Source organism: Diceros bicornis, chromosome X (genome assembly GCF_020826845.1).
Source record: "Diceros bicornis minor isolate mBicDic1 chromosome X, mDicBic1.mat.cur, whole genome shotgun sequence".
In the NCBI taxonomy this organism is placed as follows: Eukaryota; Metazoa; Chordata; class Mammalia; order Perissodactyla; family Rhinocerotidae; genus Diceros; species Diceros bicornis.
Genome location: NC_080781.1, coordinates 103,218,395 through 103,244,225, shown reverse-complemented (window position 1 = coordinate 103,244,225; position 25,831 = coordinate 103,218,395). Strand labels below are relative to the sequence as shown.

The 25,831-nt window shown below is 42.7% G+C and overlaps 1 protein-coding gene across 1 annotated transcript; it reads left to right on the top strand.

Moving 5' to 3' along the window:
- Positions 1-1,309: 1,309 nt before the first annotated feature.
- On the top strand, positions 1,310-25,831 carry CAPN6 (calpain 6). The gene is made up of 13 exons (XM_058535285.1): positions 1,310-1,388; positions 7,864-8,037; positions 16,644-16,775; positions 17,834-18,042; positions 18,558-18,750; positions 19,331-19,524; positions 19,783-19,860; positions 19,967-20,153; positions 21,809-21,931; positions 22,110-22,312; positions 22,886-23,007; positions 23,411-23,547; positions 24,148-25,831. The coding sequence occupies exons 2-13, from the start codon at positions 7,873-7,875 to the stop codon at positions 24,328-24,330; spliced, it is 1,926 nt and encodes a 641-aa protein (XP_058391268.1). The 5' UTR covers positions 1,310-1,388; positions 7,864-7,872; the 3' UTR covers positions 24,331-25,831.

Genomic DNA, 25,831 nt, shown 5'->3' with positions numbered 1-25,831 from the left:
AATCCCACAACATGGGAGATACTTGCTTGAGAAATCTGTCACTCAGGAACCCAACTGGGTGCCAATATTTAAAGCACTAATTCTCCTGGGCTCTGGCATTTTGTATTGCCTCCTACTTCTCGCTCAATTTCCATCTTGGCATAGAGGGTGAGACGGCACAGAGGGTGTTGTGGGGAAATGCCAAGGAGGAGGTCTCAGAGACCAGAGTTATAGAACTGCTCAGATCTGTTTCATGAAAATATTGGTATGGGGCCAGTGAGTAGGGAGAGCATACTTCCTTTCCTTCTTAGGCTCCACCTTGCTCACTTGCTCTCTCTCGCTGTCGCTCTCGCTCTCACCCTCTTTCTCTCTCCAACTACCCAGAAGGAGAGTTGGAGCAGGGATAGGGACAGAGGGTGGTAATTTCAGGTCGAAGGGCTAACACCACACTGGTTGAGAGAGCTGGGGAATGAGACCATAGGAGCTTTCATAGTTTGTGAAAATTGAAACAAACAAAACAACTTGAGAATTGTGTCCCAGTGAATATGTCAGGAAGAAGGGAGCAGAACCTTGACTGGGAGGCAGCATAGCATTTTACAGGGGTCTGAATATCCTGCTGCAGTCTCTGGTTGGCCTTTCAGAGCAAACAGTTATTTGCTTTGATTTTCACCTAACACTGCCAGACAGAATCTCCACAGCACCATTGCTAGAAATTAGGCTTCTTACAACTGCCATGGAATCAAACTCCGTTCACTTCCTTCTTAATGCTCTCTCCTCTCTGCCCTTGGCCAAATGTAACCTGTTGCTTCACAAAGCAACCTTTTCTTCCCTGTGCTTCATTAGCTCCTCTGTCACTCCCACTTGCTTGCTGAAGTCCTCATCACTATCCACTATAAATATATGTAGAAGGCCATGTCTGCAGCCTAGCCTACAAGAACTTAGCCAACACTTAAAGATTTTTCTCTTTATGTCCTCTCTTGAGTAATGTCCACATCTGCACTATTAACTCTGGGACAGAAAAGTCAGAAATCTATCAGACCCCTCCCTGAAAGTCCTATTTCTCCTTGGAACAGAAAAAGCTTTCAAACGTGGCTTCCTGGGTTTTCAGATTTGCTGGTGGGTGGATCTGGAGTGGGCATCCCGTCTGCACATCTGGCAGGGGCGCTTTCCAGATTTTCCTCATGACTCAGGATCAGTTTCTGACTGCTAGGCGGGGCAAAAGCTCCTGAAGTTTCTGCGAGGCACCTCCCCCTGTGAGCAGAGCTTGGTACAGCCCAAATAGTTTTCAGGTTAAGAAAGCCAGAATCTTTGTTTAGCCGCACTGACTGAACAGACTTTGTAGGGGTTACCTGGCCAAGAGCGGCAGCAGCAGCGGCAGCAGCAGCAGCAAGGCTCCTGGGATAACTCAGGTGAGTAGACAGCGCATTTGCAAACTTACCCTGGAATTTTATTTGCTGGATCACTTCTAGTCTAAAAGAAGTGAAGAAATTTGAACTTTATAGTTAATCAAACTCCGTAGCTATAATTTTATGGTTTGTCTGGATTGAATGTGTGTATGTAACAGCAGTTTGGAAACTTCAAAACTAATGGAATTCTTTATTGCTGATTTTTGGGTGTGTGAGGGGTGATTATGGTTGTCTGGCAATGAGATTTTTCTGGTGATATCTGGTCAGGCTTTTTAAAGTTTGTTTCCTGTTACCCAAAATCCTTGGTAAGGAAGGACAAACCTGGGAAGGGGATGTGAGAGGGAGAACCCCAGGCTGACTGTCTGAGTTTCATTCTGGCATCTGTTGATCTACAGCTGTGGGCAAATTATTGAAATGCAGGCAAAATCTTGGAGCTACACTGTGTACAAAAGGCCTTTAAGCCCTGGAAGTGGGGTGCATGGGCTGTGCACTGTTGCACAGGAGGGAGTGGCAGTGGAGGCTGTCCTGTCTGCACAGCTGGGGGGGGGGTCCTCCTGCTCCGGCGACAGGTTGATCTTGGCTATTTCATTTTCAGCTCCTGGCCAGCCTGGTTTTGTTCTTCTCTGATTCTTGCTTTAGTTTAAACTTTGATTTGCAGCTGGGGCTCTATGCCTCTGCCCCCACTACACTGTTACTTGTGTTCTAGGGGTTTCACCGAGCTACCTGACCAGAGCGGGCTGGGGGAGGGCAGAAAAAGTATTGGAGCATTGCGATTGAAAATTGGTTCTGAGGGTTTGGAGCTGGAAGTTTGGTGAGAAGCACATAGGAAAATTAAAAGAATTCTGCGGTCCTGAAAGTCATTCTGGGCTCCAGGATAAAGCATCTTGATTTGTGTTAGTGTTTTATTGAAATACAGCTAATGTCTCATTTGCTAATCTTTGTTGTGAAATTAAGAATATTTTATAGTCTGAGAAAATTTTAAAAACGATTCTTTGGAGGACTGCTAATTAACTCTTTTTTTCCCCTAGCAGTTTGTGTGCACGCGCGTGCGTGTGTGGGAATACTTTGGATGTGAATAGCATTCTTTATTTATCCTTAGAGTCCCTAGCAGGCTAGAGAAAAGTCTAAACACTTGTGCAGTCAGGAATAGGTTAAAAAGCAGCTTTCTGTATCCTTGGGAGTTTTCAGTTCCTAAATTAAAAGCAGAAAAAGCCCCTTTGTGACCCCAAATCAGTGTTTCTTTGATTAGCCTTGATTTGAAATCATCTTGCCTTCTGACAGCTTGCAATTCAAAAACAAAACTCTTAAGTGCATTCTTGTAAGAAGAGGACAATGAGAATTTTCAAAAGCAATGTCTTGAGGTTTAGAGTTTGCGTGCCGCACCCCCCCACCACCACTTTTCTTAAATTGTGGTGAAAAGAGTCAGGAGGTTCGGGTTTTACTGCCAGCTCTGTCACCAACTATGTAACCTTGGACAAGTCCCTTCACTTTCCTGTAAAAGCAAGGAGCTGGGCTAAGTGATTTCTAAGAGTCTTTCCAGCATAACATTCTATAAAAATTGGAATTAGATTCTCGCAAGGCTGTAAAATTAGACTTATAGTATGGGCTTATTCATCCAAGAGGGAAAAAACGGGTAGTGAGGCAAGTCAGCCAAAAAGGAGAGGTGGAAAAGAGAGGAGGTACTGAATGGCGGAGGGGCCATTTTATATTGGTCTTTTAAATGTCAGTGAGTGTCTTATTTAAAGCATGTGATCAAATCTTCTCATTTTCCACTAAGGACAGAAAGGATTTAATTTGCTAAAAACAAGCATTTCCTAATACTACTGCTCTACACTGGTCTTATCCTTAACAGTTAAAAAGTATGTACACATACTTAATTTCATTAGATCTCCCCAAGAATACCCCGAGGTGTACAGGGCAGCCATCAAATTTGCATTGTGCTGATGGAGAAACTGAGGGACAGAGATGTTATCTACACTAAATGGTGGTATTTGTGACTTGATCCTGGATCTCTTGACTACCTGTGCTCTTTTTATGATTCTGAATTGCTTTTTATTTTTTGATTGAGTTCTTCAACAATGGAATTAAAAGAAATTGTGAGCTCTTTTTTTCTTTGAACAGGGTCTTCTCTCTGGTCAGAGTAGATGTCGCCTATGTAAGGCTGGATCAGAGGAGTTTTATGGTCCCTTTCAGACTCCAGAATATTTGGCCAAGAATTTGAATCTGAACAGCCATATATTCCCTGGCAGGTAGTACCCATAGATGTGGGCTATGTGTCTAGACATGAAAAGCACTATTCTCTGTGTAACATGTGGGTGCTGAATTTTATGACTTCTCCCTCTCCAAGCCCCATTTCTCTCACCACACTATGGCCAGGTGTGAGGATAGGGACTGCTTATTGTGGTTAAAGTGGCCCCTACTTCATGCCAGAGCAGAGTTAGGTCTTCTGTATTCCGTTTGCTCTGCAAGCTCGTAATTGCTTTCATCTCTGATTTTTCCCCAAGTGCAGCACAAGGGGGAAAGTGGGGAAAAGGAGAAACTAGCCAGGGACAGCACCCCCAGAGCCATGCTCTCTCCCTCTCTCCCCCTTAAATGCCCTCCCTTCTCTCCCACTCACTCCAATCAAATGCGGTTTGTAAACCGCAGATTGGATTTCCTCTATCAGACAATAATTCTCTTTGATAAACCAAGGCAGATTTCACTTTTTAGAGCACAATCTGGTTTCTACTCTAAGGCTGACCCACAGGTAAAGAACAAGTGCTTTTCCTCTTAAGAGTTTGTCCAGCTTCCCAAGCTTTCCAGTGCAGTGAGTGGCAAAAGCTCCCTCTCCTAACTGGAGCCTTGTGTTCTACATGGCAGGCTCCTTCAACTTCCCCTGGCAGTTCTCAACTTTCCACACTCTGGATCCACCCCTCCCACTTGCCTTCGTCTATCTCTAGGTGTGGGTCTCCATTCAAATTGTACTGCTTAAGAGTACTGCAAAACACACTCTACTTCACCCAACCACCCATGATACTAGCCCTCAGGACACAGGGTCCCTCTTCTTAGATGTGCACGTTCCCTTTGTTAGCTAGAGGCTCTTTTTGGTTGATACTTAAAGCCCTAGCTTTGATTCTGTTTACCGACTTTCCTAATATGTGGTCTTTAACCTAAGGGCTCTGTCGTCTTCACAGTTGGGTGCAGTAAGATAGTAAAGAAGGAACATGCCCTTCTTCACTCTCCTATGCTCTGACAGGGCAAGTTGTTTACGACAAACTCAACTTACAAATTTCTAGGTTTCCAAAAGTTTTCTGAAACTTAACTGATGAACCCTTGGATGTGAAGTGTTTGAATTCTCCCATGATCATCAAATCATGGAAATGAAGAACTTTTTCAATATCCACCATGGCAATAAATTCTAGGCAGAATGCCTCAAAGTTAGCTATCATGTTTGCTTTGGAGGGTTTTCCTCATTTGTGCTAAAAAAAAAAAAAAATCCCTTCTGTAAGAAAGCAGTGACCAAAAGAAGCAGTGTGATGTGACGGAAAGCTGCACACTAAATCTGGCATTACACAGACCTGGGTTTGATTCAGCTCTGCCAGTTTCTAGCTTCCCCTTCTCTGAGCTACCATTTCTGCGGATACAAAATGAAGGGCACAGATAATATCTACTAAACATAGCTGCCATGAAGACAGCATGAACTGAAACGTACATTCCAAACAATAAATTGCTACACAAACATTAAATTTCTACGTAAGACATTCATGGATTCAACAAATATTTTCTGAACAATGGTTGTGTGCCCAGCTCTGTGCCAGGCAATGAGAGGGCTTATAGTGTATATCTTGCATTTATGGAGCCCTTTCTACTTATTCAAAATACTTTTACACTAACCATCTCATTAGGTATAGCCACATTGTAAGGAGGGCAGGATAGATAATCCCACTCCCCTGATGAGAAAACTGAGGCACAAAGAAACCAAGATCACAGCAAACGGAACACAGTTCTTCTGTTACCTAGTCAGAAATGGAGGTCAACTCTACTCTGCAAGTCAGACGGGACTTGGGACTACAATTGTACTCTAATGAAAGCCTGTTAAAGTTCAGGCTGATAGCCTGTTATTCCTTGTTTACTGTGGGCCCCCAAAATGCAGGTGCTCTCACCCAAAAGACTTTACCTATCCATACCGGCTGTACATTTTGCCTCTGGCAGAGTCCACTGGGATCATACTGTTTGGTTTTTTTGTTGTTGTTGTTGGTGAGGAAGATCGGCCCTGAGCTAACACCTGTGTCTATTTTCCTCTATTTTGTATATGGGATGCTGCCACAGCATGGCTCGATGAGCGGTGCGTAGGTCCGCACCCGGGATCCGAACCTGCAAACCCCCGACCACCCCAAAGCGGAGTGTGTGAACTTAACCACTATGTCACTGGGCTGGCCCCATGAATCATACTGGTTTTTAAAATCAAACCTGATTTTCTTTTCAGTCCGTGCTGCTTCTGTCTGTAGACAAGCCCTCTTTATATAACAGGGATTCCCTTTCGAGGCTACTGCCTGCCTCGCCATTTGACTAGGTAACAGGAGAGACTGACGGTGGGGGGGTGGGCGCAGAGGGCCTTTCTGAGAACAGGAAATACTCATTTATTCAAAATGTTCAGGGACTAGGAGGTTCTGGCAAACTAAACATCCTAATTGCCGCAGACTATCCCCCATTTACAGTCCCCAGCCTCTGGCAAACTACCAAACTTTCCAGGGAAAGTAAGAGGCTTGGTAGTGTTTGTTATAAGTTTTGAGCACACGTGAAAATTGGGGTCCATTTGTAACAGGTTCCAGAAAGGAGCCTGGGCATACATTCAGATTGGCTCTGCTGCTGCTTAACGGAAAATTATTACTGATACCCTCCATGCCTTCAAATACAATGAAATACGCTTTAATATTTAAAACACGTGAACAGACTTAAACCTGACGACCGAAGGCATTTTGGTATTTTTCAGTGTCCTGTAGCCTTAATTTGAAAAACAATTGTCAATAAATATGGCTATGGAAAAACTATGGCTATTTTCAGCTTCTTATTTCTCGCATTCAGAGAAAGGATAAGTTTGTTTACACATATTGGAAGTTGCAAATAACGTTGAATTAAAATTTTTTATAGTTTTCAAATGGGGAGACTTCTTTACCATGAAAGCACTTCAGTGTAATACTGAAAGGACATGAAATAAGATAGTAGAGAGGTCTTATTAATATTACACTTTCTATAAAATAGCAACTGACTCTTTGCTAACTGGGTTTTGAGCTGTGTTCCCTACAGATACTCTTTAAAGTGCTAATTAGCCTTTTTTTTTTCCCAATGTCATCTGTTTTTTAGCAGATAATCTGACTTTAGTCAGATTTTTTGTTTCAACCCTTATATAATCATAGAAAGTAGTCACAGTTATCCTTAAAACATATTTTTGAAATAATTGGTGCCATGTAAATTTCACAACATCCCTCTTATTTACCACTGAATGTCATGAGAAGATCATTAAAATCATTACAAATCTCTTTGTGAATCAAGCAAAGGCATTGAAAACCCTATTGTCACCCTAAAGCTATTTAAAATCAAATTTTCCTTTCAAATTATCCTCATAAAAACCAGTTGTTAGGGGCATTTGAGTGTGGGGTACTCTGATAGACATTGCCTGAAGAGCCACTTTATTAATTCTCTATTTGGCCATGTGAGATTTTTTTTTAAAGAAAAGAAAGCAACAGTGTATTGCCATGGGATAAGAATCTATAGTCCACCAAATTAGTGTAATTGAATTTCAGAGTCTGCATGTTATCGTAGGCAAATGATTACACATTGGACTTTGAAGAAGAAAGACACATACAATCTTTCTATCTTTCCTTGTCTTTGGAGGCCATCTGCTGAGCTCTGTTTCTTGCATTAGCCTTCCTGCCCAGTAATGAAAATGCAAATCTCTTTAATGATAAAAAGGAAGGAATTGTGTAAAAGGGCTTGTTAGAAGTGAAAGTGGCTGCTTTTCCCTCAAGCACAAAGTGTGTGGCCCTTTAGGGCATCAACTTATTCTGAATATAGTAAAGCGATATATTTCCCTTTATCTTCAAATTTAGAATTGTTCTTTGCCTTCAACTTCTCCATGCCAGTGTAAAATGGAAGATTGCCCTTTAAATTATAATGACTCATGTTTAAATAGCAATCATTTATTATCTATTTTTCCAATAAGATTGTTAAGGCCCACAGTACCCCATTTGGCAGATGAAGAAACTGAGGCCTTGAAATGGTTTAGGTGCCTTATTCAAAGCTCCAAACTAATAAGTTGCAGAGCCTGGACCCTTCTTTCCCTGAAAATGGTGACTTTTCCTTTAAAGCCAAACTTGAAGTGCCTAGCTTCCGGAAAAGGTCATTGGGATGACTACTGGTTGTCTAATCTCAGGCAATCTTTAAAAGACTTGAGAACTTCTTCCTCCAATAACAACAATTTTTCTCATTCTACACATAGTTCGACACTATGGGCCCTCCTCTGAAGCTCTTCAAAAACCAGAAGTACCAGGAACTGAAGCAGGAATGCATCAAAGATGGTAGACTTTTCTGTGATCCAACATTTTTGCCTGAGAATGATTCACTTTTCTACAACCGACTGCTTCCCGGAAAGGTGGTGTGGAAACGTCCCCAGGTAACTTTCTTTTTTCACTTTCTCTCTCTCTCCATCTCTTTCATCATAACTCTACTTGGTTCACTATTTCAGTTACACAGCCTACTGCGTGTAGACCAATTTAGGAGACAATTCTAAAATGGCAAGTTTTATGGATCTGTGCTTCTGGCTCTAGCTTGAGGAATCTTGAATTTTAGTCAAATTGTCAGATCTAGTAATTTAAAAAGAACAAAAAAGAGATATACCATGCTTGTGTTCTTTTGAAAGTTCATTTGAGTAAATATGATAACTCCTAAAGCAACTGTACTCTTGTCTCTTTACCGAGTTACCTATCACAGCAACTTCAAGATAACCTCAGACCAGTGAGTAGAAAAACTCCTTATACGGTGAGCATAAATGAAGTGAACTCTACAGGGACAAGATAGAATTTACATTGGGAGAGGGAGGCTTCTTTGCTACTTTTTGGATACCATCACCTGTATCCTCCCACAATTAGCAAAGTGGGCTCCAAGTAGAATTGTAGCTCTTTCACCACCCACTAATAGTTGCTAGAATTCTCTGTAGAACATCTGTATATTGTATCTCTAAAGCAAGTCTCAGGACCCCTTCATAAGCCCCAAATGAGTGGGAGCTCAATGTGTAAAATGAAAGGAAGATGGAATCTGGAGAATAAATTGCAACCTTGCTATATCTAAAGGGTATAACTGGATAGAAGGCATGTTCTACCTGGGTTCTTTCCCATAGTGGGTGACTAGGTATATAGGCCATAAAGGGCTGTTATGAAATGCAAATTCCTGGACCTTCACAATATCCTGAAGACTTTCTGATCCTATTTAATGATGTACCTTTTTGTGCACTATTATGGAACCACTTCAGTCAGCAACTCAAGGTTTGCCTTCTTCAATAAGCAAGCTATCACGTTGCAATTTCCACAGCGTAAACTCCTAAATGGAGTTCTTACAAGAGCTACTTCAGTTTATGTAGGTTGCCGCCAGGTGGTGCCAAGATACATTGGTCACTTCAAGGCTCTTGTTTTCTATGTGACTCAAAGGACATGTCTCAGTTTTTGCGCATCAAGTATGATAGCTATTGAGAGTGTGAGACTTGGAGAAGTCCTCTCCATCAGAAGGAAGATTACTGTCCTCCTGACTTTCTGTGCCTCCAGTTGTTGACATCCCTGCAGATCACTGACCTGCAATAAAAATCTGGGAAACATGAGCAAAATTCACTAGCCACTAATTCGGTATGCAGAGAGGTAAGTTGTGTTTTTGTTTTTGTTTTTCAGAAATGCATGGAGAAAATAGAGATATGTTGTCTGGGAGCCACTCACGTGAATGGATGGTGCTAATGAGGGGCACCATTCTTTTTTGATGTTTGGGTATGAAAAAAAGGAGATTAATAGGGCAGAAGTAGCAGAAAAGGAGGCAGGAAATTCAGGGAGGTTTTCTGAGGAGTGTCTTTTAAAAATAGAACAGACTTAAACATATTTATAAGCTAAGAAGTAAACAGTAAAGAATAAGCAGTTGAGGACACAGAAGAGAGAAGGAATGATTGATGGGGGTGAGGTCCTGGAGGAGATGGGATGAGATCCGATGGGCGGCAAAATAGCAACATGAAACCATTCCCCAGATGTGAACCAAGCCGACAGTGCTTCCTGTACTGACCGGTCTTTTGACACATCCTTCCTCCTCTGTCTTGGCTCAGTCCTTTGTCGTTGCCTTCATCTTCCAAATTCTGTGGATTGAATCCTAGGTGGATTAACAGGGAAAGAAAAAACTTAATAACCATGGCAATATTCCATCTTGCCTTTGAGACAAGCAATACCCCTTTCAGTGTGAGGTAATGCCAGAAAGAGAGGGTGAATGGGGATGGGTAGAAAAAGGAATCAGCATGTATGGCATGCCTACTATGGGCCCAGATACCGTGTTTAGAGTTTCTGTACATTTTTTCATTTCATCCTTATTTGCCATGGCTTAGCAAGGTAGGTATCTTAAAAAGTACTTCGATGTAATTCTTTTTTCCTGGCTTAAGAAATAAAGGTAGATACCATGTCTATTTTATTGATGAGGAAACTGAGTCTCAGAGAGAAAGTAAGAATTTGCCCAGAGTCATACTGCCAACAAGCTGGGATTTGAATCCAGGTTTGACTCAAAAGCCCACATTGATTTTCACTCTACCATGCTGTTATTTCAAGGAGATGGAGTTGTTTGTGTCTCTTCTTTTGCTAAATAGGTAGCTTCTCTCCAGTCAGTTCTCACATTCCTTCTCACTGTGTTGATGCTGTGCATCCATTAATTGATCCATACTAGCCCTTTTGAGAGCATACTATGAGCTTAGTCTTAATTGAGCCCCAAGAGAGAGTCACTTGAGAAACATTTATTGAGCACCTACTCTATGCCAGCCTCTGTGCAATTTACAGACACAGCCTGGGGTAAGGCACTCCCATTCTAGTTGGAGAGATGGATATTGAGCTATTGGAGAGTTAAACAACAAATTAATGCCTGATATAAGAAATGCTATTTTCAGGCATGCAGATAGTAAATCATGTAGGATTTGAAGAAGGGGGAGATCATCACAGATTAGAGTGGTTGGGGAAGGGGCCTCTTGTGGGAAGTGAGGGAACAACAAGGTTCTGGACCACCATCTGAGTCTCCTCAAAAAGCTGTGGATTCCTTTCCAGCCAGAGTGGAGGCCAAGCCTGTGGTCAAGAACCACGTCAAAGTTCTCTGGCCTCCCATCAGGAAAGCCGAGAGACAGCCCTGGGCCTCTCTGAATTGGCTCAGGAAGACCAGATGGGTCATTGGCCTCACCCGCCTCATTGGCAAGGTTGAGATCCTGGTTTGCAGGGAAGCTTACAGACATTTTGTCCCTTGGCATGCCACATAGCCTCAAACTCAACCAGGGCTATTTTCCGAAGTCTGTAATATGGAAGAAGCATGATTAATCTGATATTTTCTGTCTCTTTCCTCTCCCGTGTAGAAAAGCTTCTGCCTTTATAAGCCTCCATGCCTGTAAAGCCCACTGCTAGTTGAACCAACTGAGTCCAATCAAGCCCTCACCATCCCAGGGGAGGGTTGAGTTCCCCTTCTTCCCACTTGCCACTTCCTTGCCGTATCCTAAGGAGCCACTTTAGATAGACAGGGATTATCAGAGCATTTTGCAATTGTTCAGCGCCAGCTCATCCACCCATACCCTCCAAAAGAAAATCTTTCTCCTTAACTCCTCCAGTGGTCTAGTGGCCTCAGCTACTGTCCTAGATTCCTGGGTACACAGGTATATTGCCTGAGACATGTACTTCTGGACTTTCCTGTCCTCCTGGGGCTTCAATACATAGTCTTAGTAAATTCTAAGTTATGCTGAGTTATACTGAGTTACAGTGTGATTATGGCTGCAGGTAGGGTTTTTAGGCTGAAATCTGGCTGCCAAATTCCCAGAGAAAATCTCTTCTCCAGTTTCCTCCAGCCACCCTCCCCTCCTACCCGCCTCTGGCTTTTTTCCTGTCTGACTCATACCCAGCTACAATAGTGTCTTAGAGTCAGACTCATCTAATCCCTGACTGAAACGGAGCAAGCCCTCATGGGGATCTGCACAGCGAGCTGTGAGAGAAGCAAGGGCACCTGCACAAGATCTTCTGTCAGCTCTCCTGGTGGAGTTTTGAGTTCAGCCTTCGCTACCATTGCCCTTGCCCAGGTCTTCCACTAGGGAATATCCTCTCCGGAGGCCATTTCACTATACTGGGTGGGAGGAGGGTGATGAGGTTCTGGATTAAAGCAAAGGAGGTAGGAAAGGAAGGGAAAGGTTGATGAAAGGAGACATTAGAAGCAGAATATACCGGCCTTGGTGATTGATTGCATGTGAGGGAACAACAAAGGAGGAAACACTTCTCTCTTTGTGCTAATAGAAATTTCCAGCTGCCATCTGAATGTGTGACACCTCTGTATAGTAGTTTTGGCCTAGACTGTTTATAAATTTCTTTTTTCTTTCCAGAGATCATATCCCCCAACCTGAGTAGTCCTAAGTGTTTTCCATTGTTGACACAGTTGAAGACAGTTGAATAGGCCCATTCTCTTTCTCTCCATCTCTCCTATTTATTATAAATTCTGCATTTTAACAGCTTTATCAAAGTCCAGTTTTATATCCCATAAAATTCACCTGTTTTAAGTGTATGATGCAATGATTTTTAGTAAATTTACAGAGTCGTGCAAACATTACCACAGTCCAGTTCTAGTTCAGTTGCATCATCCCAATAAGATCCCTTGCACACATTTGCAGTGAGTAAACCCCTCCTCTCCCCAGTCACAGGCAACCACTAATCTACTTTTGGTTTCTATCTAGATTTGCCTATTCTGGACATTTCACTTAAAATAGAATCATAAAAGTAATTGGCTTCTTTTGCTTAGCATAATGTTTTCAAGGGTCATCCATGTTGTAGCATGTATTAGTTTATTCCTTTTTATTGCTGAACAGTATTCCATTGCATGGATATATAAATTCTCCCCAATAAAGTAGTTTGAGATTTATACCTGGAGTCTCCTAGCAGAAGTCTGAAGGCTCAAATAAGAAGATAATTACATAGTGACTTGATTGTCTAGGTTGGAGGTGGAAGTTGGGCTTAAGATCTTATTGCCAGGCTCCATATTGAGCTTTCCTTGAAGGAGTTAGGAAGGAAGAGAATGTTTTACTTATGACAAAATTTTCATGCAGAAGTAAAACTCCCCAGCAAGTAAAGCAGACTCCTTGAGAGGCTAGTCCAACATTGGTCCCTGAGCTCAAGTCCACCTATAAATGCCCTGCCTGGAGATGGTTCAATTTTCTAAGGATAAGATAATGGCTACTTGGACTAGCTCACAAAGCCCTCAGGTCCTGAGTGGCAGCCCTCAGCCTTCTGGGACTATTTAGAGCCCTGGTCTTAGTCGCAATGTACCTACTGCAGGGCTGGCCTCACTTGTAGGTGTCCACGCTCCCATCCCCCTAGTACTGCAAGACTGCACGTAGCACTTTGGAAAATGTCTCCACTCTTCTGGCTGCTGGTTTTCTAGGCAGCCTTTCATTTTACTGTGGTTCTTGAGGTTTACCCTGGACTTCAATGTTTATTGTCAGCAAATTTCACCTGTGTAAAAAAAAATTGCTAAAGATGTGAATATGGTAGGTGCAAAGGGAGCTACATAGAGTGACGTGTGCGGGAATCCAAGTCTTGTAATTGTATGTCTCCCTCCCCCCCTCCAGAGGTCTCTGGGAAGGGACATGAGGTGAGGACAATGGGAGGGTCCCTCAATGATCAGCTAAGAGAACATATTTCTTAGAGAAGCTGCTTTTCTTGTAGAAGCCTTTGGCTTGGGGATGGGGGCATGTGGGGACTATTCCTGGCTTTACTCTTGGTGCTCGACTTCCTAGTTGTGTGTGTTTCCCCCTAAGAAATTATTTTCCCTTGACAAACAGCCCAGTTCAAGGATCACGTCAACTGTGCCAACACAGCTGGGAGCCATTAGGGGCTCAGCATCTCCCTCCCTCCCAAGCCACCCAAATATGTGAATATGTTAGCTGTGACCTCTCCTCCAACTCTGCTCCCCACCACTCTAGCAGAGCTCATGCTGAAATGTCCCATCTGCATTCTGCATCTCAACTTTGAGCCACAGAAAAATTTCTCCAGCCTTACTTCCTTACCTCCAACGGGAAGACCCCAGTTGTCTAAAACAAGGGGAAAAGTCAATAAACAGCTATTTCATTATTTTCAAATTTGTCACCAAAAAGTCCGTTTGGCTGTTAAATTTGCATTGGCTCATTATCCTTTACCCTTTCTACCTTTTAGCTGCTTTCTAGTCTTTCACCTCCTTAAAGAGGTAGAAGATGTGGCTTACTATCTTCTCCCGTGTTTCACATCATGATGCTGACATACATAAGAGATTGATTCACATTTAGTGGATTGAATTGAGGAGATTAAGGCCTATTGGTAATATTTAGCCTAGAACTAAAAGCAAAGACATGACTTAAGCAAATCTTCCAGAACAATGGAGAGCCTTCAGGTGAGTGTTAAGCAAGTAGGCATAAAACACTGGGATGCATGACTGAGAGAGGTAGTTGTATCTCTATCCCTGGAGAGCTTCACAATATTACCCTTTATGTGACGGCCATTAATAAACCTAAATGCAAAGGGATGGACCGGGTGAGGTCTTGAATTTCCTTCTCTAACTATATGTGGTTATGAAGAATCTAAAACTTCAACCCTAGGTCCTCTCTAATTAGCTCGATGATGGAAGGGGCAAGTTACTGCCCTTCTCTGAGCCTGTTTCCTCATTTGTAAAATAAACAGGTTGACTAAATAGTCTCTAAAATTCCTTCCAGCTTTAACAGTCTAAGGACTGTTAACTTACCATGTTTAAAACCCATTGTTAAGTAGCCATCCATCATGTATGAAGACTGGTGAAATAAAACTGGGACATGGGCCAGTTTATAAGAGGAAATTGAAAAGAAGGGAGATTTTTTTGCCTAAATTTATATTCTACCATGATTACACACAGCTTTACATGCACACACACATACACATAATATATAATAACCACATTCAGCTTAGGTCTACAGGAGAATAATTGCCAGTTCCTCAATTTGAGTTCTATTTACATGTCTTTTGCTCATTTATGTGACCCTTTATGTCTTAATTAGAAGTTGACATGCCTAAAGTTTTGGCTAAGCCTAGATCCATGCTGTGAAATGAAAGCCTCGTAGAAATTCAAGACATTTTAATCTAACCTCAACCACTAATAACTCTACATAAAACCAGCAAGTAATTTGCCTTAATAATCTAAAAGCACACTTTTTCACATATCAATGTTCACTTCATTGATTTTCCATGCTAGAAAACTATTATATTCATTGTCTAAGTCCAAGAAGTCATTGTATAACTTTACATCTTTTTCCGAGTGAAATGGTAACACCTGACTCAGAGAGGAAAAACTGTGTTGAACTTCATCTTATGAAGGGCAAAAAGACGATAAGAAGAGAAAGAATATCAGGAGCTAATTCATCCAACACACCTGATTTATGTTTAATAAATTAAAAAACAGGCAGCTCCCAACCCATAAAAAAATATTTAATAAGATAGAAGTCTTCTCCTAAGACAAAAAAGTAATGATGAGACACCAGATATGCATCTTAAAAAAAAGACCAGAAAATCAAAAGCTGACAACCCACCTAACCCTCTCCTTTTGGCAGAGTGATGCCAATTAATCTTCAGTTTGGACTTGTCCCTGCCCAGAATGCCTATTCCTTTCCAGAGTTATTTTGGCTTTTAAAGAATGTATGGAATGTTTCATTCTGTAGACCAGACCCTTCATCAAGGAGAATTACGTCCATTAAAAAAAAAAAAAAAGAGGTTTGAGAACCAGAAAAATATAGCTGTCTCTATTTAATAATTTTTAAAAGGATATATGTCTAGATTTTCTTTCCATTTGAGACAAGGATTTATTTCTGCTGGGTAAGCAGAATGTCAAGGTACCGGCTAATGGTCTCCTCCACGAGGCTTTCTCTGTCTACTCAGGACTTCATTGGTATTTCCTGCCTTTGAACTCTGCAAGTGCTAATACTCTGAGTCACACAATCATGTCTTCAATTATATGGTGTCATGTATGCAGCTATGCCTTTGTCTATGCCTGTCTCTCTACCTGTTATGCCTCCTTTGTCCAGCTGCCTAATTCTAATCATTCCTACGGCTTCAACTGAAATGTTATCACTGCTATTCAATCTATTCTGTCTACCACCAGGGAAACTTTGGGGATCCTTCCTCTGGGCACTGATTATACTTTGAAAATGCCTCCAATGTGCCCTCATCATATTTTGTTATAATTGCATTATTTGGGTCTCATTTTCCTACTCGCAGTGGGAATGGCACAGCTAATGATATGTTGGAAGAAGACACACACATACACCCCAAACAAATACTGCCCCCACTCTGACCATGTTCCTTCAGAACATCCACTGTGGGAAGAGTGTCTGTTGAAGTGCTCCTGTGAGTGGTCTACTACCACTTGCTATTAGTGCTGCTGCCATCTATATTCATACAATGCTGTGGAAAAACCTAGTTGCCATGGAGACTACTCTTGCCTTTCCTTTATGTTAGGAAAAGGCTTCATGTATAAGGTCTCCTAATTCATCTTCCTAGAAAGGGAGAAGCATTAATGTTCACCTCCTTCAGGCCTCGTCTCTTAAATGTAATCACCCTTCCAAACACGAGTGCTTCAGAAAATCTCATCCTGACAAGAAGGATCAGAATGTAATGTGCTAGTTCCTAGTCCTCCTTTTTAAAATCTCACTGCTGTGGTGAAAACTCTTCCAAACCCCAATGACAGCTATGTCTGAGGGCCCTCATCAGCACATCTCATCCTGTCTCATTGCATTCCCTTCTTCCATTTCTCCTGCCACTTCTCCACATGATCCTTTTCCTGTGGCTAGGTGATCTACTGCTTTGTGTTTTTCCTCACAACCCCCCAACTTTCCCTTTATCCCATCTATGGAAGTCCTACTCATCTTTCAACCTCACCTCCTCTATGAAGTCTGTCCTGCCTAGCTCAGCTCACAGTGACTTCTTGGAAATTCTTCCCAGAAATTCTTATGACCAATTATTGTATCCACAGGACATCTGTGATGACCCCCGTCTGATTGTGGGCAACATTAGCAACCACCAGCTGATCCAAGGGAGACTGGGGCACAAGCCAATGGTCTCTGCATTTTCCTGTTTGGCTGTTCAGGAGTCTCACTGGACAAAGGTATTCCCCCTCCCGTGGGACCTCACTCAAATTCTACCTTCTTTTCTTCTTTAACAACTTTAGGAAAAGTCAGCTCATAATTTTCTTAGATAATTTCTTTCCTGAAGGCAGAGGTATTAACTGGTGTCTTCCTTCCATTTTATTATGAGAATTTTTACAAATATAGAAAAGTTGGAAGAGTTTTACAGTGAACATCCATATATTCACCTAGATTCTACTATTAACGTTTTCCTCTATTTGCCTTGTCACACATACTAGTTGATCTTTTGTCACTTGCAGTGCTTTGGCTCTACAGCTCTGCCTGCTTGTGTTCTCTGTACCTGCTGGAGTAGAAAGCCTGTAGGGGCCAGGAAGTCACTAACAGATGTGAATAACAGACAAGGTGAGAAAGATGGAAATAGGTCCTTGAAAAGATTCTAATAAATTATTAAGAGTACAAAAATTCTTTTGGCATTTAGGTAGAGTTCAAGACAATGAAGTGTTGACTTTGCTTGGGACAAAGTTAGAGCATTTTCTTCAGAAAAATGATTTTTGAAAGATTAATGTGTAATTGTAATATAAAAATGAGAATTTCCTAAATGTAATTTTATTCAAGTTGTGAATAAAATCTATATTCTATAGAATCTACATGAAATCTCTAAGATGGACCTATAAAAACTTAAGCCACAGGGGCCTTGTGTTTTGATTGATTTTGCTTTTTAAGATACCTTGTTTATGTGGTTAAACATTCAACCATGAATATGTTTGTATAGACAAATTCTCATGGTCAAGTTTATAGATTATCTGTAGGTAATAATTTAACTCCTAACTGGCTGCCCCCAGTTACCCTGTGTATACTCAGGGCAGGCATGGTAATTGTATTCTCAGCAAAACTGAACTGAGGAGGCAGAAGTTTTGGGGGAAAAATGCCCTACCTAGGACTTCCCAATCTAGACCCAAACCAAGTATATATTCTATGCTTCCTATTGCCACATGGATTTTCTGGAAGTCAACTGTAATTTCAATATTTGGATATGGTCACGTGAATAAGAGTTGGTTGAATGTTCTTATATTTCCAGACAATTCCCAACCATAAGGAACAGGAATGGGACCCTCGAAAACTAGATAAATATGCTGGGATATTTCGCTTCCGCTTCTGGCATTTTGGAGAATGGACCGAGGTGGTGATTGATGACTTGCTGCCCACCATCAATGGAGATCTGGTTTTCTCCTTCTCCACCTCCATGAATGAGTTTTGGAATGCTTTATTGGAAAAAGCTTATGCAAAGTAAGGAGGGGGGTTGACTAGTTAGTGGTCCGGGTACATGAGAAAAGGAAGGCAACATTTGTCCTTGGGAGCTCATTCTTTCCCAGCCCAGCCCCAGAGTTTAAATTGGGTAGGATCTCAGTCAGATCCAAGGCATTGCTTTGGGCCTGGGACTGGCTCTTCGAAATTCTATATGAGAGAGAAATCAGCTGTTCTGGTTTTCATTAAACCCCTATCTGCTCCTAGGTGCCCCTTCCTGCTGCTAATCTGCAGATCACATGGCATTATGGCCTCAAATTTTCTCCTTGTCTAACATCTACTTATAGAAAGAAGTTCTCACATGGACTATCCTTGATCAATGTAGCCTAAGCCTAGAAATTTCTGAATATAATCTCAACATATCTCTCATTTAATATCTAAGAGAAAAGCCATCTGGTAAAGGCTGGTTGGGCAAGAACTGTTTAAATTTTGGGAACATGATGTCCTTGGCCTGGAAAAATAATTTTACAAAGATAACCTTGCATATTTGCCCCCAGGCTGCTTGGCTGTTATGAGGCCCTTGATGGTTTGACCACCACTGATATCATCGTGGACTTCACTGGCACCTTGGCTGAAACTGTAGACATGCAGAAGGGAAGATACACGGAGCTTGTTGAGGAGAAGTACAAGCTGTTTGGAGAACTGTACAAAACATTTACCAAAGGAGGTCTGATCTGTTGCTCCATTGAGGTTTGTATTCACCAAAAACAACCACTCTTTGCTCACTTCTGGCAGAGGAGACTACAAAATTTAGTAGGGAACATCACCCTCACCCCGGAGATCCATGAAAAACCATTATGGAACTCAGAAAGGTAACAATGCACATTAAGCCTTGGCACAGAGGCTGAGGGGCTTTATCATTTTATCCTTTTGTACCAGTCATCCCACTGAGGTGGGGGGTGGGGGGACACAGCATACAAGCTGATGTAAATAGCCCCTGCTAAATTATTCTTCTTGCCTCTGCTCCTGAATGTGGAGGTTATAGCTGTTTGCTCAAGGAATAAACCAGCACCACAAATTTTAATGCCGTTCATATCAGTATACTACTGTGGGTAGTTTGAATCTGAATTGTTTAAGTGAGTTGTTACATTAAACTCTTTATTTCCTTTCCTTCACCTGCTTTGTGTCAAGTTAGGTGTCAGGATCAAATTTCCATCTGCATAGGGAGAACTAGCTTCAACCATACTAGGGTAAACCAGTCAAGGAAGAAGAGGAGTCAGGCCTGGGTCTCCCAATTCTTTTGCCCTTATGTATCTTTCTTTGCTCTCAGTCTCCTAATCAGGAGGAACAAGAAGTTGAAACTGATTGGGGTCTACTGAAGGGCCATACCTACACCATGACTGATATTCGCAAGATCCGTCTTGGAGAGAGACTTGTGGAAGTCTTCAGCACTGAGAAATTGTATATGGTTCGACTGAGGAACCCCTTGGGAAGACAGGAATGGAGTGGCCCCTGGAGTGAAATGTGAGTGGCATTCCACTTTGACTGCTACATCCCCCAAACCCTATAGTTCTTCCAAACCCATGCCTCCAGACAGCTAGAGGGCTGTCAATGCTCAGTGGCATTTGTGGGTTCTTATCAGGCATAGGGTCTGTGACCCAGCTGGAGGTGAGATAAAGCAGGCCCAATCCTCATACATTCTGTTCCTTTGGCACCCTGCTCACTATAGGAAGTCAATGGCAAATATAACAGCTTATCCGTTTGTTCTTTTTTTGCCTTTAGTTCTGAAGAGTGGCAGCAACTGACTGCAGCAGATCGCAAGAACCTGGGGCTTGTTATGTCTGATGATGGAGAGTTTTGGTGAGGAGAGGTTTTCTGTGCTAAGGAAATTGAGGCTTCTACATGGAACTACAGGGGTAGGTATTAAGTGCCATCTTCATTTCTTTCCTGCCCTTCTTCCATTCAGGATGAGCCTGGAGGACTTTTGCCGCAACTTTCATGAACTGAATGTCTGCCGCAATGTGAACAACCCTATTTTTGGCCGCAAGGAACTGGAATCAGTGGTAGGATGCTGGACTGTGGATGACGATCCGCTGATGAACCGTTCAGGAGGCTGCTATAACAACCGAGATACCTTCCTGCAGAATCCCCAGGTTTGAATCAATTATTTTTCTTTCCCTTCAGGTTATCAAGGCAATAGAAACCCAGGTCTCACCTTGGAGTATTTCTTTGACATCAGTTCTTCCATTTGCAGCTGTTGTGTAATATTCATCAACCAAGATGCCTAGGGATTGGCTTAGATGCTTGTAAAGCATGGCATACTGTGTTTCTTTGCAGAGATGTACCTTGGCAATATTATCAAATCTGAGCCACCTCTCCTGGCTGCCTCACTCCTGGCCATATTGTTTGGTATGGCTGTTTGACGTTCCCTACTTCCTTATGATGGTCCCATATTGGAGAGAAAGAATCTGCTCCCAGATGCTTTCTCAATTCTTTTTCATTTCTGTTCTGTCCTCTTAGGTTCACATTTACTATATGTATCCTCTTTCTCATGCAAGTGATTCTTCTGAACTCCATCATGATATCTCTCTTTTCTTATCTAGAACCCCCTTTTCCCAGGATTTGATTCACTACCTTGTCAATGACCCCATCTCATCCACCTCCCATTACAATGCTATTCCAGATGACACATTAGGGGTCAAGCCCAGGAATACCCCAAAACAAAAAATCCAAACATCCAAAGCCTGAATCTATACTAACCTTGATGGTTTTATCCCCAAATGTGCTGATAAGCTAACCCACAGGAGACAAGAATTATGACTGTATTGCAGCCTTATATGGGTGTATCTTTTCTTTCCATGGCCCTCATTGGCCAGGCATTTTGGAGGATGCTAAGGTTGATGGGCTGATTTACTTAACTCATACTTTTTCCCCATCCCTTCCATCTTAATTGTCCCTAAAGAAAAGAAAGCTCCTATTACCCCCACCTCACCCCCATTTACAACCCTGGAAATGTTTCAAGTCTCAGGCACATATACCAAGCTGGGGAAATGACCCTTTTGGCTTCACTGTTAAATGTCTGCACAGGATTGACCCTTGGGGGCCTTGTGAGCCTATGAGTCTGCATCCATTTTTTGTTTGTTGCTAAAGGGAGGGGGAGAAGGAGATGGCGGGGAGGAGAGAAACATAGAAACAGAGAGAGAGATAGAGGCAGAGAGAAGAATCTGATGCCTTAGTTTTACTTCTCAATTGCATCATGATTCCCCAGATGATGTTTGGAAAGTCTCAAGCAGAGGCCTGCAGCTTCCCTAAAATGGTGGTAGCAAAGCATCAATTCTCCAAGGAAGAGGATCCAGCTCCTCCACAAGCCACACATCTGGGCTGGCAATGGGAGGCTAGCCCAGGGGGATGCTGCAGTGTCAGATTAAGTCAAATAAGAATGCTTTCTGTCTTTATGGTTTCTGGAAGTTTTCTATGCACAGCTTTTAAAAACAAGAGGACAATAATAAAAAAAAAATCCAAGGTTCTTCCAAGAACTTATTAAAACAAAGCATACCTCTTTGGCATCAAAGGCCTAGGCATAAAGTTGTCACAACACATGCTGAATGCCATAGGAAGAAGCAAGTATTATGATCTACACTCAGGAAGTCAATGAATTTTCCAAGGCCTCATTGTGTGGTCAATGGCAAAGTCCAGAAAATAACCCAAGTCTCTGCCTCCCAATGTAGAGTTTTCTTCCCTGAAATTTGAGTTAGCTCATCTGAAATGGAAGTGCTAACTAAGCTCCTTGGTGGCCTCTTTCCCTTAGTACATCTTCACTGTGCCTGAGGATGGGCACAAGGTCATCATGTCACTGCAGCAGAAGGACCTGCGTACTTACCGCCGCATGGGAAGACCTGACAATTACATCATTGGTTTTGAGCTCTTCAAGGTAAGAATGGAGATTTGGAGCAGAGAGAATGATGGCAAATGAAGTTAAAGTTAGGATGGCTTAGGGTTAGGGGAATTAAGAAAGGTCCAGGGATAAAGAAAGCTGAGGACCTAGGATCTTCCAACATAAAAACTATGATTTGAGCAGAATGGAGCATTTCATTCTATTTCATTTGCAGGTGGAGATGAACCGCAAATTCCGCCTCCACCACCTCTACATCCAAGAACGTGCTGGGACTTCCACCTATATTGACACCCGCACCGTGTTTCTGAGCAAGTACCTGAAGAAGGGCAACTATGTGCTTGTCCCAACCATGTTCCAACATGGCCGCACCAGCGAGTTTCTCCTGAGAATCTTCTCTGAAGTGCCTGTCCAGCTCAGGTTCAGTTTCCTTGGCCAGCCCCACAAACTCCTATTCTCTGCTTTGCCTCCAATCCTAATCCCTTTGACCCTTCTCCCCCTATGTAGACACTCAAAGGGACAACTTGTTCAAGTCAGACTTCGTTGAAATGGTGGTGGTAGAAATATTTCTCAAAGCAGGGTTACAAAAAATTCCCCAGTGGAGGTCTGAGTTTCAGAGCTCTGAGCTGCCATTTAAGGGGAACAGGCCTATAGCCTAAATTTTTCCACTTATTTTTTATCTTCTGTTTTCTAGCTGACTCTCTCTTCTATTAAACAGCTGGCACTCCTCGCTGCTCCTCTATTATGTTCTGAGAGCTGGGTCACCAAAGCTACCTTTTCACCCCAGCCTTGCCTACTCTGATCTTTATCTGCTGGTCCTTAAAGCAAGAGGAAAGGAAAACATGCTAGTAAAATATAAGCTATGTCTGAGGAGGAATGGGCTAGGTCACTCAGCTTTTCATGCTTTTCAGCAACAATGTCTGCTTTGGCAAGCCTATCTCGTCATCAAAGGGCGTTCATCATCAATGATGTGTCTTCTTTTTGATGTTCCAGGGAACTGACTCTGGATATGCCCAAGATGTCCTGCTGGAACCTGGCTCGTGGCTATCCAAAGGTTGTTACCCAGATCACTGTTCACAGCGCCGAGGGCTTGGAGAAGAAGTATGCCAATGAAAGTAAGAACCGCAGTGGTGTTTGGGAAAGCAAAACTCTGTTTCATTTATTGCATTTATTTCATTTATTTCATTCCTTTACTCATTCATTTATTTATGGTTAGAAAGCATGATCACAAATGATTCTCTCCAATGGTACTTTCAGTCTGGAGAAGTCAGGATGGCTGTCAACCATGCCAGAGAACGGGATGTAAACTTCTTTGGGCAAGGCCTACATAATATTCATTTTTATATTCCTATATAAAGTATAGAAAAGAAAAGGGAAGCAGGAAAAATATGTTGAGTCCTAGGTCATTCTGATACCCAGGTGTTGTGCTGCAAGTCCCAGAATAGTGAGACAGTTTCTTGACTATCTAGAAAGAGAACTTCAATCACTGTGTTAAAAACAAATGTCACTTTGTTCCAGCTGTAAACCCATATTTGGTCATCAAGTGTGGAAAGGAGGAAGTCCGTTCTCCTGTCCAAAAGAATACTGTTCATGCCATTTTTGACACCCAGGCCATTTTCTACAGAAGGACCACTGACATTCCTATTATAGTGCAGGTAAGAATGTGAACAGGGACTCCCAGAGGGGCTCGTATTCATGACCAGATACTAGATTATCCCAAGTGCCTCGCATATGTCCTAGGATACAGAGCAATAGTTATCCTGGTTTTTTGTTTGTTTATTTTGTACTCAAAGACACCTCCAACCAGGCACAGACACTGACCTCCTTATTAATCTGCATCCTAAATATCCTCTTCTCCATTTATTTCATTGGGGTAAGAAGCCCACATGCTCTCAGGTACATGTTAACACACGTACTATAAAATCCCATGAAGGGAAGCATATGCCAGTTCAGATGACCCTCATCCTGCTAGGTCAAGATGGACCACTACAGTTTGGCTGCTTTTCTGATTTAATGCTTCTGACCAGCTGCCTTTAGGTAGCCACCTCATAGGTCAAGGTTGATCCTGGGCTCTGCTTGTTTTTGTCTATATTCTTTGAGGTAGCTTCCCCTCAGCCAGAGAGGTATCAGGAAAGACAGTCTCTTTGTTTTAAAACAGACCTTTCCAAGCTTAGTATTAGGTTCTAGATGCCACTGGGCAAAGTCCAATCTCACAGAGGGTTGCTCACCTTCACTCTCTTGACTGGTCTCTCCAGGTCTGGAACAGCCGAAAATTCTGTGATCAGTTCTTGGGGCAGGTTACTCTGGATGCTGACCCCAGTGACTGCCGTGATCTGAAGTCTCTGTACCTGCGTAAGAAGGGTGGTCCCACTGCCAAAGTCAAGCAAGGCCACATCAGCTTCAAGGTTATTTCCAGCGATGATCTCACTGAGCTCTAAATATCCAGTTTCAAAGAATCCTGACAGAGCTTTCCATCCTTTTATTTTCTGTCAGAAGCCAGGTCTTATCTAAGATTCATAATCTTTTGAAAGAAAGAAATTCACAGTAATTAACTTTTCCTTTCTTCTGATAAGTTCCCCATACCTCCCGATCCAAGTAGCATCAGTAGCTACATAACCTATATACCTCCAGCAGCTGGACAGGGGGAGGTGACAGTCCTATCTGGAGATCATACAGATGTTTGTTGAGGAAAGATCTCTGGGGCTTCCGGGGGTGAGATTCAAGCAGGACAACAACAGCCTGGATACCCTACAGATATCTTTGCTGCTTTCAAGTGGCCAAAATATGTCCCCTGTAGGGCACGTTGAGGAAGGAGGAGGGGTGACCAAGGCCAAGCTGGTCTAGCCTGACACCCCAGCTCCTGACTGAACACTACGAACTTCCTGGCAGCATTCTATCCAGAAGCCAGAGCCTGCTTATAGGTCCCCAGCCCTTACTGCCACTGCTACCACTACCACCACCACCACCTCCACCACCATCACCGCCAATCACCACCACCATCACCACCTCCGGAAAGTGTAGTCCTGCCTTAACCCAAGTCACCCCCCACAGTAGGTTTTACCTTCATGTTGAGGAAGCTTCCTAGGTGCTTAATCAAGAGCTGGAGTTCAGTGAGGCCTAGACAGTGGGAAGGGCCTGAGCTCCAGTTCAATGGAAGCCAGCTGTGTGCCACAAGAGGGAAAAGTGGAAGAAGCTGCAGTGGGAGACAAAGCCTCGGTCCCCCACCCATCCACACACACCTACACTCACACACGCGCACATGGGCGCGCACGAACTACCGTTCAGGCAGTCAGTGGGCAAAAGGAAGGACGTATAAGTACCACACACCCCAAAAGGATGAGAGAATCCATCCAGGCATAGTACAGCCAGTTTGGGGCCCCTGACTGCAATGTGAAACCTCCTGCTGCTGCTAGGTTTACAAACAAGCCCGTTGTCCTGTGCCTCCTAATAGCATTGGTACTGAAGACCCCATCTGGGGGCTTGAGACTTGGGGTCAGCCCAGGCCCCTCAGGCTTTTCTCTCAGTTGGGAAGCTTCACTCCCTGGGGGTGTTTGTTTGCCCTCTTGTTTTTTCAGTACTTCTACAGAATTTTCTCTAGAGTCAGTCATTCTGAAATGTTCTTCCCTCCATCTCATCTATCCACATTCTACCCCTTCTTCAAGGCCCAGCATAAATGCCACCTCCTCCATGAAGCCTTCCCTAACCCCCCCATCCCAATCTCCAACAATATTTCAATGCTTCTGCAATGATGAAAAAGAAAAAAACATAGTTGTAGTACTTAGTCTAGTCCAGCACGCATTCATTTAAAAAAATACTTTGCAGGTTGTTTTTTTTTTAACTCGCTCACTTCCTACCATGTTTTTCAGTCTGTGTAACTTCTGCAGTGCCTTCACCACACTGCCTTACATAATCCAAACCACAATAAAGTTCACATTCAAG